The sequence below is a fragment of the Herpailurus yagouaroundi genome, unplaced genomic scaffold, assembly GCF_014898765.1.
Source record: "Herpailurus yagouaroundi ecotype Mexico unplaced genomic scaffold, PumYag 139, whole genome shotgun sequence".
Classification (NCBI taxonomy): domain Eukaryota; kingdom Metazoa; phylum Chordata; class Mammalia; order Carnivora; family Felidae; genus Herpailurus; species Herpailurus yagouaroundi.
Window position 1 is genome coordinate 32,365,393 of NW_024412394.1, and position 17,564 is coordinate 32,382,956.

At 39.5% G+C, this 17,564-nt stretch overlaps 1 protein-coding gene across 1 annotated transcript in view; it reads left to right on the forward strand.

Annotated features, from left to right (window-relative positions):
- SDHAF4 (succinate dehydrogenase complex assembly factor 4) overlaps positions 1-6,595 on the forward strand; it is a 32,183-nt gene extending 25,588 nt beyond the window's left edge. The window contains exon 3 of the mRNA XM_040473889.1: positions 6,343-6,595. Coding sequence (XP_040329823.1) covers positions 6,343-6,452 — 110 coding nt within the window. The 3' untranslated portion in view covers positions 6,453-6,595. The remainder of the gene's footprint in view (positions 1-6,342) is intronic.
- The last annotated feature ends 10,969 nt before the right edge of the window (positions 6,596-17,564 follow it).

Sequence of the window (17,564 nt, forward strand, 5' to 3'; positions counted from 1 at the left end):
ATCAGCACAGAACCCATTGTGGGGCTTTGATCTCACAAATTGTGAGATCACGACCTGAGCTGAACAAGAGTGGGCTGCTTAACCAATTCATCCACCCAGGCACACCAAGCTCTGATTTTTAAAATGGTACTTTATTTTTATTCTGTACTCTTTTGTATCTTTGAATTGTGGAACATGTGCATGCATTTGCTATTCAAAAAATAACGTTGTAGACAGCATACATGCAAACATACCAGTTTGAAACTTTGGCAAGGCTGCCTGCTTGTCTAATTTATCCAGTCTCCTGAGAGTTAACCCATCTATGCAATGAAGCATCCTAGGTAAGAAGATAATAAACAGAGGATATAGGGACCTATACCTGGAACTCTTCAGAATATGAAAACTTCTGTTTTTGTTCTTTCAGTTAAATATTTCAATTTATAGCATCTTTTCTAAGCCCAGTCTAATAACCAGATCAATCTGCCAAAATGATGGAGACCGTTAAAGAGTTGGTATAATCTAAAGGTAAAATTCTTTCCTGGTTTTAGCCAAGCACAAAAATCTGAGAGGAATATTTTCATTAAAGCATCATACACAAAAGCAGCAATCCCAGAAGTAAACCCCCACCTATTGCTCAGTTGGTTTTTGAGAAGGTTGCCATGTTCATTCGGTGGCGGAAAGGACAGTTTTTTCTATAAGTGGTTCTGGGAAAACTGGATAATCACATGCAAAAGAAAAAAATTGTACCCTTACCTTATACCATATATAAAAATTAACTCTAAAAATGTCGAAAACCTAAAATTAAGAGGTAAGCCTATAAAATTCTTAGATGAAAACATTGGGGAAAATCTTCATGATATTGAATTTGACAACTGTTTAATTGCTATGACAGCAAGAACATAGACGACAAACACAAAAAATAGATAAAATTGCACATTAGCAAAATTAATAAATTTTGTACATCAAAGGACATTATCAAGAAAGTAAAAAGATAACCTACAGAATGGCAGAAATATTTGTAAATAATATAGCTGACAAAGAGTTAATATCCAGAGTATGTGAAAAGCTCCTACAACTCCACAAAAACAACCTAATTCAAAAATGGGCAAATGACTTGAACATACATTTCTCTAAAGAAGATATACAAATAACTAACAAGCACTTGAAATAGGGCTCAACACCACTAATTACAAATCAAAACTACAGTGAGATACCACTTCAACTGCAGTGGGTGTGTATGATGGCTACAATTTAAGGAAAACTGGAAAACAAGTGATGGCAACAACGTGGAGCAACATAGCAACTGTTCATAGCAACTTTATTCACAATAGCCAAAAGAAACGACTCAGATGTTCATCGATAGGTAAATGGGTAAACAAAATGTGGTAAGTACATATAGTGGAATACTATTCAGTCATTAAAAGGAATGGCATGTTATTTTATTTATTTTTTATTTTTTTTTTAATGTTTATTTATTTTTGAGACAGAGACAGAGCATGAATGGGGGAGGGTCAGAGAGAGAGGGAGACACAGAATCTGAAGCAGGCTCCAGGCTGTGAGCTGTCAGCACAGAGCCCAACGCAGGGCTCGAACTCACAGACCGTGAGATCATGACCTGAGCTGAAGTCAGACGCTTAACCGACTGAGCCACCCAGGTGCCCCAGGAATGGCATTTTAATAATGTGCTACAATATGGATGGACCTTGAAAACATTATGCTTAGTGAAATAAGTTAGACACAGAGGGACAAATACATGATTCCACTTAAATTATGTACCTTGAGTAGGCAGATTCATAGAGACAAGGTAGAATAGAGGTTATCAAAGTCTAGAGGAAGGGAGAAAGGGAAAGTTTTTGCTTAATGGGTATAGAGTTTATATTGAGGATGATGAAAAACTTGTGGGTGTAGATAGTGTGATAGTTACCAATGAGAATATATATAGTCAGTGCCACTGAATTGTCACTTATAAGTGGTTAAAATGATAAACTATATCATAATGGGATTAATATGATAAATGTTATATATATTTCACATAGTAAAGAAAAAAGCACATTTCAAAAGGTAATCATCTGTTTGACACAATGCCAGCTATTCATCTTAATTTTTGAGTCGCTGCAATTTATGTTGAACCTACCATCTCTTAGAAGCTGGTCTGGTAAATATCACCAAACCCAGCAAATGCCTTTCAGTCCTCATTTTATATGAACTGTCTACAAGCTTCAACATTGTTAACCACTGCTGCTAGAAATCTGTCTGTCGTGGTTTTGGTTATGTTTTGCCCAGTTTCTCCTCCTGTTTCTTCAACCAATTTTTCCTCACTTCTTTTTTAAGCTCTTCTACCTCTGCCCAAAAGTAGAGAGTCAGAAATCTGGGGATATCCTTCACTCCTGCTTCTCCTGTGTCCTGGATCCAATACCTTCTTAACATGTCAAACTCATTCATCCTGCCAATGAAGCCCAAATTCAAGCATCTGTGGTTTTGTTGGTCTCCTAACAAGTTTGTCTTCTTCCTTGTTTCCTTCTTTCTGGGCTTGTCTCCCTGCCTATGGTACGCATGTCATTCTAAGAAAAATATATAGGTGGTCCCTTTGCAGAGAGTAGACTTCATTAAGATAATAAAGGGGCGTGCTTGGGTGGCTCAGTCAGTTAAGTGTCCAACTCAGGTCATGATCTCATGGTTCGTGAGTTTGAGCCTCGTGTCAGGCTCTGTGCTGACAGCTCAAAGCCTGGAACCTGCTTCAGATCCAAGTCTCCCTCTCTCTCTACCCCTCCCCCACTCACGCTCTGTCTCTCTAATAAACATTAAAAAAAATTGTTAAGATAATAAAGGAAGATTGTTTGCATCTGAACACCCTGTTTGATGCAAAGATGAATAAGGAAAATGAGATACGAAAATAACTATCAACAGGACATCATGTGGTAACTGGCATAAGAGATAATGCAAAAAGTTCAGAAAAAAAGGAGAGAAAAGAGATTAACATTGAGCTTGGTTTAAAAGGCACAATAAAATCATAAGTAGTTAAGGAATGGTAGGAAGACATTTCAAAAAAGAGAAAGATGGGCACCTAGGTGGCTCATTCGGTTGAGCATCTGACTCCTTGATTTCGGCTCAGGTCATGATCCCAGAACATGGATCAAGCCCTGTGTAGGGTTCTGCACTGAGCATGGAGCCTGCTTAAGATTTTCTCTCTCTCTCTCTCTCTGCCCTCTTCCCTGTTCATGTGCTCCCTCTAAAATAAAAAAAAAAGAAAGATGTGGTCAGAGAAAGAGAGGCCAGGGAGATACATGCAAGATACAGCCAATGTTCCTGTTTTGCTGCAGCATAGGGTGTATATAGTGGATTAATAGAATATAAAGCTAGAAAGGTAGATTTGGCTCAAGTCTGGGAGTGCCTGAAGTACCAGTTTATAGCATATGGGCTTTATGCAGTAGACAGTGAAGACAGCTCTCAAGTTTTTTGAATGGAGATTATTTTAATCAGCTTTACTGTAGTATAATCTGCATATAATAAAATTCACCCATTTTAAGAAACAGTTTTATGAATTTTAACAATGTTTATAACCATATAACCAACACAAAGTATAAAACAATTCAATCCCACAAAGAGCCCCTGGTGCCTCTTTATAATTAGTTTCATTCTCCCATCCCCCTGGCAACCATGAATCTGTTCTCTGTCACTATAATTTTGCCCTTCCTAGGATTTTATATAAATGAAATCATACAGTGCATAATCATTTGTGTCTGGCCTCTTTCACTTAATGTAATGTGGAGGAGGGATTCTGTTTTAGAAAGATTAATTTATCCTTCTGTGCAGGTTAGGCTGGAGTCATGAGAGTCAGAAAACAGAGATGAGTTAGAAAATGGTTGCATTAGTCTAGAATATGACTCCAAGCATGACTCAGGATGGAACTAATGAGAGTAAAGAATTTCAGAAAGCTATAGATTATAATGAGGGTGAAAATTGGGTTAAACAAACATGAGGGAAAAGCCTCCATAGGAGGCTGCAGTCAGAAAGAAGAAAGCTCAAGAGTGTGAGACTTGGAGAAGGAACATATTCAGGAGATAATGAAATCGAAATGGATAGCACAAGTGGATGTGAAGATCACTAGGAAAGAGGATTAAGGGCCTCCATGTCTCCAGTATGTGAGGATACTAATGTGCATGTTGATATGAAGAACAATGGGGAGAGATCAAACTATGAATCAAATATTGATCCTATCCAAGAAGTTAGAAGAGTCTTTGACTTTATTACTGGACTACAGAAAAGCACTGGACAAGTAAATGGTGCAGAATTCAAAAGAGGAAAGGCTGTAAAGATTTGGTGGTAGAATGAGAGACTGGAAGTAGCAGTGAGGTGCAGGGACATCTTGACCCTTTCTTTCTTGCCTAGTGCTATGGACTGAGTTGTATCTCCCTAAAATCCATATGTTGAATCCCTAACCCCCCAGTGGGGGTGGTATTTGGAGATAGGGCCTTTAAAAGATAATTAGTTTTTTTTTTTAATTTTTTTAATGTTTATTATTTTTGAGAGACAGAGCATGAGCGGGGTAGGGGCAGAGAGAGAGGGAGAGACAGACTCTGAAGCAGGCTCCAGGCTCTGAGCTGTCAGCACAGAGCCCGATGCAGGACTCGAACCCATGAGCTATGAGATCATGACCTGAGCCGAAGTCGGGCTCTCAACCGACTGAGCCACCCAGGCGCCCCTAGAGATGGTTTTAAATGAGGTCATGAGAATTCCCTATGTCGGAATTCGTGTCCTTATAAGAAGAGACACTAGAGAGCTCGCCATCATTCTCTCCCTGCCATGTGAGGACATTGAGAAGGGGCTGTCTACAAGCCAGGAAGAGTCTTCACCAGAACCCAGCCATGCTGGCACCCTGCTTGCAGACTCCTAGCCTCGAGAGCTGTGAGAAAGTTAGTTTCTGTTGTTTAAGTCTACGGTAGTTTGTTTTGGCAACCCAAGCTGATGAAGATACTCGGTGGGCCCCAGAAATATGGGAGATGGAAGAGTTTCCATTAGATGCTTTCAGAGGAAGTCCCAGCAAGTTCTTAGAATGACAGGGTAGGGAATACTTGATTCACAGTAGAGAAAGAATTTTAAAAACAGGTACATATTTGAAAATTTTCAGGGATGGGCGCCTGGGTGGCGCAGTCGGTTAAGCGTCCGACTTCAGCCAGGTCACGATCTTGCGGTCCGTGAGTTCGAGCCCCGCGTCAGGCTCTGGGCTGATGGCTCAGAGCCTGGAGCCTGTTTCCGATTCTGTGTCTCCTTCTCTCTCTGCCCCTCCCCCGTTCATGCTCTGTCTCTCTCTATCCCAAAAATAAATAAACGTTGAAAAAAAAAAAATTTTTCAGGGTTAATTGTCTTTTTTCCTAGACAGGGACTATGGGATTTTGGTGATGTTCATCTAGTTTTCTAAAGAGACACAGAGTAAGAATTGGGGTTCTTTCTAATAGCTGACTCCTCTTCTGTCCGTCCCATATACAGAGCAGTAGTTTATGGGTTAAAAACAAGACTGCAACCAGACTGTCTGAATTCAAACTCTGTTTATCACTTGGTAGCTAGCTGTGTGATCAGGAGCACCTTTCTGAACCTCTTTGTGTCTCATGTTCCTCATCTATAAAATGGAGACAATAATTGTTCCTGTCCCATATGATTATTATGAGGATTAAATGAGTTACTGTGAATAAAGTACTCAGAATTGGGCCAGACTCAAGATGAATAGTCCTTTATGAACACACAGTATTCAGAGTAATAGTTGTTATGTCCATGAATGGCAGTGTCAGCTAACCATTTCATGAAGCCAAAATCCTATGATGAAGAACAATAATACTCATAACTAAAATTAATTGGGCATTCTTAGGTACCCGGCAGTGAGCTGGATCCTTTACATGCATCTCTTTGTTTAATTTTCAACATAGCAAATCAGATATGGTTGTTATACCCATTTTACTGATAAGAAAACTGAGGCAGTGAGCCAAAGTAACCTTGTTTCACAACCTTCCAAACCCTGTGGATTTGTACTCTGTATTCCCTGCATTCCTTTCCCTCTCTTTTAATCCATCCATACAAATGCAGCCACTCCCCATATTGGGGCCTGAGAACACTCCCAAGAATTCTAAGTAATTAATGTAGGTAATAAAGTTCGTTGGATATGACATTTGTGTCCAGAAGTGATTTCTCAAACTTGAGGAAAAGAACCACATTTACAGTTCATTTAAAAGACTGCATTGTAATAACCTAGTCAGTAGTATCTAGCCTATTAACTCTGCAACTCGACCACTCTGTCTTCAGAATTGGTCTTCACGCTTTTCTTGTCTGTATTGACTGTTTTTTTTTTTTGTATCTTCTGTCTTTCTTTAGAATTTCCAGATGATATTAATCCCGTTACCAAAGAAAAAGGTGGACCCAGAGGCCCAGAACCTACCCGATATGGAGATTGGGAACGAAAAGGACGCTGTATTGACTTTTAAGCCGTATATTATTAACTTCAGTATCTTTTTCTGAATATGTACATCTGAATTAATTTATTTCTCATTATTTTCTCTCTGTATATCCTTTAAGTCATTTAATCTCTATAATGTGTTTAAAAACACAAATAGGGGTGCCTGGGTGGCTCAGTCAGTTAAGCTTCCAACGTCGGTTCAGGTCATGATCTCTCAGTTTGTGGGTTTGAGCCCCACATAGGGCTCTGTGCTGACAGCTCGGAGCCTGCAGCTTGCAGCTTCAAATTCCGTGTCTCCCTCTCTCTCTGCCCCTCCCCTGCTCATACTCTGTCTCTCAAAAATAAATAAAAATGTTTTAAAAACCCACAAATAATGCCTTGAAAGGAAATATGCTGCTATAAATTAAGAAAGGGGAAATATTTCTACATTAGCACATTAATTTTAATTTAAATATATTGGAGTATATAAAAGATGATTAGAGCTGCATATTTCATCATTGCATTTTAAATTAATCAGCTGCTTATAAAGTACAAATGTAAAACAAGTTTTAATGATTTTTATTGCTATATGCTAGGTAATAGTGCTTTTTGAATGTGAGTTAAATAACACGTTATAGTTTTATAAGGCCACAGTAACAACAGAAAGTCTAGCTCCAGAGACAGATTACTTAGGTTCAAATTTTGGCTCTGCTACTTACTAGCTGTGTGACCTGGGGTAAGTTATTCAACTTTTCCACACCTCAGTATCTTCATGTGTAAATTGGAGATAATACTGCCCTTTTTGGGCAGTTGAGAACTTTAAATGAGTAGGTACATGTACTTGGAACAGTGCATAGCACAAACCTCTCATTAAGTGTTAGCTATCTGTAAATCATAAATGTATTTTTCCAAGTCTCTAGGCTTTCTGGGGGGGAAATATTTAGAAACTAAGTTTGAAATACTTTAATTGAAATTGTTTTAGGGGCGCCTGGGTGGCTCAGTCGGTTGAGCGGCCGACTTCAGCTCAGGTCATGATCTCGCGGCCCGTGAGTTCGAGCCCCGCGTCAGGCTCTGTGCTGGCATCTCAGAGCCTGGAGCCTGTTTCAGATTCTGTGTCTCCCTCTCTCTGACCCTCCCCCGTTCATGCTCTGTCTCTGTCTGTCTCAAAAATAAATAAACGTTAAAAAAAAATTGTTTTATGAATATAACATTACAAAATCATTAGTAAGAAAATTAGTGATTTTTTGCACCGATGAACTGAGCAGAAATATGCACTAGTTTGTTAACACAAAATTTAGGTACAGAGGACCAATTTGTGACAAAAGCAGGGGATGAAATGGGCCAGCTTAGTCAGTTTTGATGACTCAAAAGCTCTTGTCCTGTGGCCTTTGGATAACTGGGTCAGGAAAAGTCAAGGCCAGTTTATAGACATGGAATGGAAAGGAAGAATAGAAATTGCTGGGCTTGCCTGTGGCAACCCATGCTGGCCTCTGGCCTTACTCTGTCACAGGGATTGGGCCTTCAGCCCCCAGGCTACACTGAAATTACCTAGGAAGAAGGGGTTTGCACGGCCTGTAGAAGATAATGCAGTGGGCTGATGATTGTGTGACATGAATTATAAGTGTAGTATTATTTGAGAAGATTGTAGGAGATTTATTTACATAAATAAACTTTTTGTAATGTGTGTTCTCAGAAACAAACTAACTGGTGTGGTAATTGGGCCTAGTCATCAGTCTTTGTCAACATTTGTTCTTCTAATGGCAGTTACTATGTATGTTGCTAAGTAAGAACCACATTCCTTTAAAAACATTCTGTAATTTAGTCAACCTTCAATTAGCCCACATTAATGGAGGTTTTTATTATGTTACTCCAGAACTGTATCAAATTATTTTGTATTGCATATTCTTGCTTGTGTTTATGCTGTGATAGAGGAAAGACAACTTAGACACGTCAAACACTAATATAAAGGATGTTACAACCAAAGTGTTGTATTATAACAGAATCCTTAACCTCTGTTAATAGTAACATGTTTCATGACAGCTGTCAAATATATAGGTAAGATTTGATGGCATGAAAACATTTATGGTCTTTATGTCCATCAAACATTAAATGGAAAAACCTGAAGTCTTCAAAAAATGATACAGCAGCAATGGATATGCATCACTCACATCTCCTATGAGAAGCAGAGTTGACTGAGAACCCCAGCTACTACCCCATGGAATCCAACACTGTGTTCCTACTGAGGACACACTTTCCCCAGGCTGTTCTCAGCCAATGAATGAGTATGCTGGCCCACGCCCCTGGTGGGTGGCATTGACTCAAACACTCCCCATTAACCTGCCCAGTACTTTGTTCAGACCATGCTTTCTTCAGACCATCTGAGACTCTTCCTACCCAATCCTCCTTTCCTTCTCTCTCCCCTTCACAGGAGTCAGACTCTGCCTACTTTTCCCCTTTATAATTCAAAACATCTCCCCAATAAATCTCTCACATCTAATCCCATCTTATCATTTGTTTCTCAGAGAACCCAAACTAACATGGATGATTTTAAAAGAACAGCTTATAGAAGAGCAATTTATAGGCAGGATTTTTTTTTCTAGTACAATCATAGTCTAATCGCTTAAATTTTACATTGTAGATTTCTGGGAAATTATAGGTTGTATTTTTATATAGAAGGCACCATGGAGCCTTGTACCTATTAGGTGTTTTGGTAGAAGTAAGTTATGCCCATCCTTTTTTCTTATTTTGATGTCAGTTGCTGTGACCTACTAGTCAAAATATAATATTGCCTATTATTAAACTTGAAGAACCAGGGGCACCTGGGTGGCTCAGTCAGTTAAGTGTCTGACATTGGCTCGGGTCATGATCTCGTGGTCTGTGGGTTCCAGCCCCACATTGGGCTCTGTGCTGACAGCTCAGAGCCTGGAGCCTGCTTTGGATTCTGTGTCTCTCTCTCTGCCCCTCCGCTGCTAACACTCTTTCTCTCTCTCACAAAAATAAAATAACTTTTAAAATGTTTGGAAGCCATAAAAAAAAAAAAACAGACTGTAAACTGGGGGCTAATACTCAATTTCACAGAAAAATAAAACAAACTTTTAATAAAAAAAATAAAATAATTTTTTAAAAAATGAAAATAAAAAAATAAACTTGAAGAACCAGCCTAAAGCCATTTTCTGCAAGTAAATAACAAATGTTCATTAGATGGATAGAATAGTTTACAATGAGAGAACTTAGTAAAAGTAATTGTTAGTGTTGTATCAAGAATTTTAATGATAATTTCAGAACAGGACAGTAATTTTTATAAGTACAAGATAAGAATGGCAATGGAGTGTTAGTTAACCAATACGGATTGATCAATTTGGGAAGAAAAGCAAAATGAAGAATGCCCGAGTTCATTCCTTCATTCTGTTGATTGTCTCATTTAATCAGTGATTATTTGTATACCATGTTCCAGATACTCTGCTAGGCTCTGTATATTTGGTGACGAATGAAACAGAGCCCTTGCCATCCTGGCATAAAATCTGATGGATTTGATCTGCACATGAGAACAGTTCCAAAAGACAACTGATTGAAGACAGTGCATTGCAAGTGACTGTATTTCACCCCAACAAAGCCAAAGGGAACTTCCTGTGTTTGATGAAGATACCACTTTCTGGATTTTGTTACTAGACGACTGTTTAGAGACCTAAGTTTTCACCTTTTTAACTCTAAACTGATTCTGTGAGCTATGAATCAAGTCAGATATCCATTCTGTGATCAGTTGTGCTCTGACCTTGCCAAATATCAGACATTGACGTAGACACTGACCAAGAAGATGTGGAGTGAACAGAGTGATATAATTAAAATTCCTGGACATGTAAAGATTCTTCAAGCCATTTCTGGCTCCAGAAAAGCATTTTTGGTAGGCATCCCTCTGCACAACCACTGGCACTAAAGCTGTCTCTGACTTCCCTAAGCTAGGACTGGCTGCTATGAATGAATTATAAAGATTATTGAATGATCCATACAAATGAGGGTATGTGTGAATATTAGGAAATATTTATGATTATTAGTATTCGGTGTTCTGTGTCCTCTGGGGACCATGTTCTAAGTCTGTCTCCTTCAGAGCTTTCATTTCTAGAAATAGATAACTCTCTTCTGACCCTCCCATTGACTTTGGTCTTGGTCTAACATATGCTGCTTTTCATCTCCCTCTCCTTAGTGGGAGCAGTACTGTGTATTCTCTCTAAACCACCTTTTCTCTTATGATCACCCAAATCTGGATGGAAAATTTAAAAGGCAGCCTTCTGGGGGTCAGTCAGTTAAGCGTCTGACTTCAGCTCAGGTCATGATCTCGCAGTTCATGGGTTCGAGCCACAACTCAGGCTCTGTGCTGACAGCTCAGATCATGGAGCCCGTTTCAGATTCTGTGTCTCCCTGTCTGCCACTCCCCCACTCACACTCTGTCTCTCTCTCATAAATAAATAAACATTAAAAAAATGTATAAAAGGCAGGCTTCTCTGTTATTCAAAGTTTTCAGATAACGTAAGAGAACCTACTGTGTTTCTGTGATGGTTGAACTTTTTGTTCTTAAAATCCTCAAAAGGTCTTTGGAGGCCCCTAAGTTGTTTAGGACCCCAAGGAACTTTTGTTTATGTTTGTAACATATATTGATATTTACTATATTAGGAATGAAAACTGAGCAGTCCTTAAAATATTTAATTAGTTTTGAAATAACCCCACAATTGGGGCACCTGACTGGCTCAGTGGAGCATGTGACTCTTGATCTCAAAGTCATGAGTTCCAGCCCCACATGGGGTATAGAGATTACTTAAAAATAAAAAATAAATTAAAAAAAAACATAATAAACTCATTACATGTTAGCATATAATAGCATTTTTTTGGAAAAATAAAATTTTTCCAAAACCAAAAAAAATTAAGAAGGATGGTATTGTTTCCTATTTTTGTAATTCTCTTTAATGTCTAACAGTAGAAGGCAGCTGTATTTTCATATCGTCTTCTGCATTCAATCTGTTGGGGTATTGGTTTTTTGTTTTTTAATTTTAACAGTTATTTATTATTGAGAGACAGAGAGACACAGAGCATGAGCAGAGGAGGGGTAGAGAGAGGGCAAGACACAGGATCTGAAGTAGGCTCCAGGCTCTGAGCTGTCAGCACAGAGCCCAGCCGACGCGGGGCTCAAACTCACAAACTGAGATCATGACCTGAGCCGAAAGCGGTCGCTTAACCGACTGAGCCACCCAGGTGCTCCTGGGGTATTGTTTTGATTGAGGTCTATCTAAGAAAAAAGCTGGCTTCACACAGGTACATAGTTAGAAAAGGGAGGATCTCGCAGATCCCCTAAAAGGGTCTTGGGGACCCCTAGAGTCCTTGGACCACACACTTTGAAGAGCTGCTGAACCAATTTAAGTAGAAAGAAGGTACTAAATGCAGACTCTTTGGAAGGACGAGCAGAATAGGCTGAGCCTCTAAAACCAATATCAGAACCACACAATAGTGCTGACTGGAGAAAGGAACTGCTGTCTGAAATCCAGGTCAACTGCACATCTTGCAGGCAGCAACCTGCCACCACCACTGCTACGGACCTTGGAACCCCTGAGGCTGCTGCTGACCACACTGGCAAACCAAAGTCCTAGTAGAGTTTTTTTCCCCCTCATCTAACCTATATCTGCATCTCTGTCTTATGTGAGTGGACACTAAAGTCAGATGTTTACCCTAGTGGAGGATAGGACATGTACTTTTATCGAATTCTGTGTGGGTAAGGGAGGCTCCACGTGGGGAACTATCAGGTGTAGAGATGATGTTCAAAAAATTTTGTACAGATGTTATTGTTGACCACTATCCTCTGAGAAAACTAGTTAGGAATCAGTTTTATTGGGGTATAGAAGTGTAAAATACTTAAAGTATAATGTAGATGTGTAAACATAAGGTTTGAGTAATCCCTAAAACATGCTGAATGGCTATTCCTGTTCATTTGAAGAATGTTTCCATAAAGTTTGGTCATTTGAGCCTATTAATTTCTTTTTATGCCACTTATATAGTCTTTGTTTAATGAAATGAACATTAGTTATGTGAAAGTTGCTTAAAATTCAGTAACAGCCCATATTCATTTAAAATACAGTCTAGGGGCACCTGAATGGCTCAGTCGGTTAAGCGTCCAGCTTCGGTTCAGGTCATGATCTCGCGGTTCTTGGGTTCGAGCCCTGCGTTGGTTACAGTCCTGTGCTGTACAGCTCGAAGCCTGGAGCCTGCTTTGGATTCTGTGTCTCCCTCTCTTTCTACCCCTCCCCTGCTCACACTCGGTCTCTTTGTGTCTCTCAAAAATGAATAAACGAAAGAAAGAAAGAAAGAAAGAAAGAGAGAGAGAGAGAGAGAGAAAGAAAGAAAGAAAGAAAGAAAGAAAGAAAGAAAGAAAGAAAAAAAGAAAAAGAAAATAGAGAATTTAGGGTGCCTGGGTGGCTCAGTCGGTTAAGCATCCAACTCTTGATTTCAGCTCAGGTCACAATCTCATGGTTCATGGGTTCAAACCTCACGCCGAGCTCTGTGCTGACAGTAAGGGGCCTGCTTGGGATTCTCTCTCTCTCCCCCTTTCTCTGCCCCTCCCCTCAAAATAAATAAATAAAAATTTAAAACACAGTCTAGATATATTTAGGCCCTGTATTTCTAACTTAGACGTGGAATGTGAATCTTGTCTACCTACAGCCTTGAAACCGCAAGTACTCCTAATTAGGTGTTGCCAGTACAAAGGAATCATGGACAGATTGAGAAGGGAATTTTTGTTATGCAGGTGTGAGAAGGGGATGAAAATCAAAGGAGCTTGTGGAAGCACCTTAGAATATTGGAAGCTGAAAACATACAATGGAGAAAACTAGGAGAGTGTCTGCAGGGTTGTCTGTCTTTGGACCCTTTGGAAAAATCTGAATTTATAAACTGAGATATTATAGAGTGGACTGTAACCATTATCTTAAAACATTGCCTATTTCTAAGCACAGAAGATCAGTGTAGTTAAGTTGGCACCTACAACTTTACAGATAATTAAAAGTTTGGATTCTTTGGGTTTATCAGAAGAGCTCCTATTTTGTCTCTTCCCTAAGTCAATGACTCAGGTGGATCCCTTATTTTTAAAAAAGCTTGTATAAGATTTTATTGTGATAGTATCCTCTCATTTTCTGCTGGTCAGAAATGTCAGAACTTCTGAGTGGGTTGTCTCCCATCAAATCCGAACACTTGATTATATGACCCTCTGCCATTGTCCACACCCACACACTAAATGTTTCAACTGGGCAAAACAACCCTGATCTTTTTACTTCACAGTTTTATATAGATAGGTTAACGCTGATTAGAATGCCCCCTGCCTTTCTCTACAAACACATACCTTTTCTCTCTTCCTCTGGTCCTTTGCTGGAATGAGGCAAGGTATAAATTACATAAGTGAAATGACCTTCTCTACTTCAAAAAAAAAAAAAAAAAAAGATTCCTGTCAGACCTTAATGTTTTTCCATGTGATGAATCCCAACCACCTCTCATCAAGCCTGCCCCTGCAGCAGCTCCTCATCCCTACTGTAGATGCCACTGGGGGCACACACAACACTGCCCTGCAGGTATGGACTGTAGTGTTTGTGGTGACTTGGCCCTTGTCCTCCTTCCCAATCTGTGTTTTTCTGTTCTGAAGGTTCTGAGAGTAAGTTAAATTCTGCCAATTAGATGCACTTGATGAGATTTGAAAGGGCATGTGAGGCAGGGCTGTCATCCCGTTGCTAGCTTTTTAGGTGGCAGGCTCAGCCACTCATACTTCAGATTGTCCTGGAGTGCTGCTGCACTAGGCCCTAGCCTTGTAAGTTCAAGAGGCATCGCAACATCTGTGACTCCGGATTCCTGGGTCACTACTACGTTGGCGTATTGTACTGAACAGTTCCAGATAGAGACTTCTCATTCCCCACCTTCCCCACTGTGGCTGAGGTGATGGCCACCCCCTGCCATAAGCCATTTTGGCCATCTTTTTCTTGAAATTGTTCCTAGAAATTCGTTCTGGAGTCTACCCACCTAGCCCTTCCACTGTCCTCACTTGAATACCTTCCCACTTAGAGTAACTAGAGAGGTTTCTGTTTCCTAAGTTGAATCCTGACAAGCTGTTTATCTGTGAATAGACCACTTATGTCCTGTTTTGTTCCTAGATTCTGTACTTCCTTTTCTCTATATATCTGAAGCTACTTGACCGCCACCCACATGGCAATCCCTACTGCAGCTGACTAATAGGAGTTCCAGAATGACAGAGAAACAAGGTAGAAATTATTAAAGAGGCAATACAAGACTATTTAGCAGAATCGAAGAATATATTACCAGACTAAAGAGGCCCACCAATACTAATTCCAAGTCATAATGAAATTATAGACTACTAAGGATGGTCAAAAATCTTCCAAAGAAGAGGTGGGGTGGGGCGGAGGAGTCCATAGAAAAGAACAAATGGTACCAAACTTTCCAGCAGGACACTGGAAAATAGTGAAGCAATCTGATCCAATTTTTTTGAGGGTAAAGTTTTTTCATTTAGAATTCAGTACAGAATTTCATTTAGAATTCAAATGTGAGCATAAAATATATACAATTAAGTATGAATAGACTAAAAATAGTTTCAGACAGCAAAGTCTAGGGAAAAAAGCTTTACTCCCATATACCCCATCTTAGGAAGCTGCTGGTGGATGTGTTTTAGCAAAAGATGGTATAAAAATTAAATAAAATAGATGGGATCCAGGAAGCAAGGCATTCAACACAAGTGGTTCAGTAAAGGAAGATTCCAGGGCACAGCTGAGTAATAGCCCAGAGAACAACCAGCCTGGACAAGAGTAAGAGGTGGGAGGTGTGTGGAAGGAAGATATGGGAGAGAGAGGGAAGTGGAAAGATGTATTATTTAATGTGCTTGAGCATTAGAAAACTCATTGATAAGCATTTGACAAATGTTGGAGAATTTAGGAAACATCAACAGGAACATAGGAAACTATGCAAACCAAAAAAAATGAGATAATTTTTAAATTATCAACTCTAGGGAAAACCAAACTTTGTACAAGAAAAATTGTGTACCTGCAGTAGTACACTGCCTGTTTCAGAAGGTAGCTCAGAATGTATATGATTATTACATAATCACAACAGTTTTTAAAACATTATTTGTTGAATTTTTTCAAGTCATGACTTACCTGTAAGGAGAGGAGCAGGGAGAAGTGGGCAAAAGATGGTAGTGTTAGAGAACTCAATCTACAACTCTGTATTCAGAAGCCATTATCAAGAGGTAATGGCTAAAATCGATTACTCCAGAAATAACAGTGTATGTATATCATTTAGAAATATGGAGGTAAACACCAGGAGAACCAACTGAAAGAGCTGAAAGTGGTAGCCCCAGGAGGTGAATTGGCTAGGCAGGAACTGCTGTTTTTCATTAGAAGCTCTACTTCATTAGAAGCTCTATTTTGTAAAATAAATGAATATATTAGTTATTATTCTAAGAATGTATATGGGTTTATTGGGAAAATTTAGAAAACAAAGTATGAAGAAGAAAACAAAATGATCTATGAAACCTCTATACCTGCTTAACCTTTGGTGAATTGTCCTTCAATTGTCTTAAGTATGTAGATATGTTTTTTATGTAGGCGTTATTCTAACAATTTCATAGCCAAAATTATATTTCACTATTTTAATCTTCACTCTCTTAGTCACAAGTGATATTAAACACTTCTCCCTATGTTTATCAGCCTTTTGCATTTCCTCTATTAATTGCTTTTACTTGTCTCTTGTTCATTTTCTTTTGGATATTGGTCTTTCTATTATCAATTTGTATGAGACTTTTGCTTTTCAATTCTGCTTGGTTAGGCTGAAATTTTTATTTTTATGGGGTCACTTAAAAAAATTTTTTTGGTATAATTTGGCCTCTATGATCTTAACTTATTAATATCCCTTAACAAATTCCTTTGGCGGTTCTTGCCCATGATGAAGTTCCAAGTTCTGTGTCCTTCCTGGTCTGGCCTTTGACATCTGTTCAGGCCTGTCTTCCACAGGCCCCTTCCATTCCAGTCAAGACCTACCACTCAAAGCCTCTCAAACAGGCTTTTCAATATCTCTACACCTTGACAGATAAACATGCTTTCTGCCTGAAATGACTTCTTTCCTCAAAAACATCTTTTGAGCTATACCTCACCTTCTTGACTATCTTTTCTGCGTTATTTCCACGTTCAACTATTACAGACATACTAACTTGTTTTAGAATTAATTTTCAATTCTGTCTCCTCCATTAGTCTGTGGGCTTCCTTACCTATCTTTGTTTAGCTTTGAACCCCAGTTGCAGTACAGTGCTAGGTATTTAATAAACAATAAATGTCGGCTCAGTGTTGAATAATTCATTATTTGTGGTAGGCAGAATTCCATAATGACCTCAAGATTCCCTCCCCGTGGTGTATGTGAACTGTATAATCCCCTCCTCTTCCAGTGCAGGTAGGGCCTGTGAATATGATGAGATAGTCATTCTCTTTTTGTTTTTGTTTTGTTTTAGAAAGAGAAAGAGAGAGCATGAGCCGGGGAGAGGGGCAGAGGGAGAAAGAATCTCAAGCAGGCTCCAAGCTCAGCACAGAGCCTGACACAGGGCTCAGTCCCAACCATGACCCTTGGATCATGACCTGAGGCAAAACGAAAAGTCAGACACTCAACCAAATGAGCCACTCAGGTCCCCCAAGATAGTCATTCTCTTGGTTAGTTTACATTATAGGACAAAGGTGTTGGAATAGTTGTTCTAGTGGTCGTGTTGCCTTTGTAAGACTCCACTGTAGCCAACTTGAGGAAGATTCTCCTGCTGGCTGTGAAGAAGATGCTCTGTTGTGAAAGTGCCATGAGCTAGAACCTGAAGGCAGCTTTTAGGAGCTGAGAGTGATCCCAGTTGACAGCCAGCAAGAAAACACGGACCTGAGTTCTGCCACCATAGGCTCTGAATTCTGCCAACCACCTGAATGAGGATGGAAGAGGATTCTGAGACTCCGATAAGATCCCAGCCCCAGCAGACAACTTGATTTCAGTCCAATGAGACCCTGAGGACAGGGCCTAACTGACAGGTAGGTGCCCAGACTAGTCCAAGGAAGCTGTAGATAAGTTTGTGCTGCTTTAAGTGACTAAATTTGTTGTAATT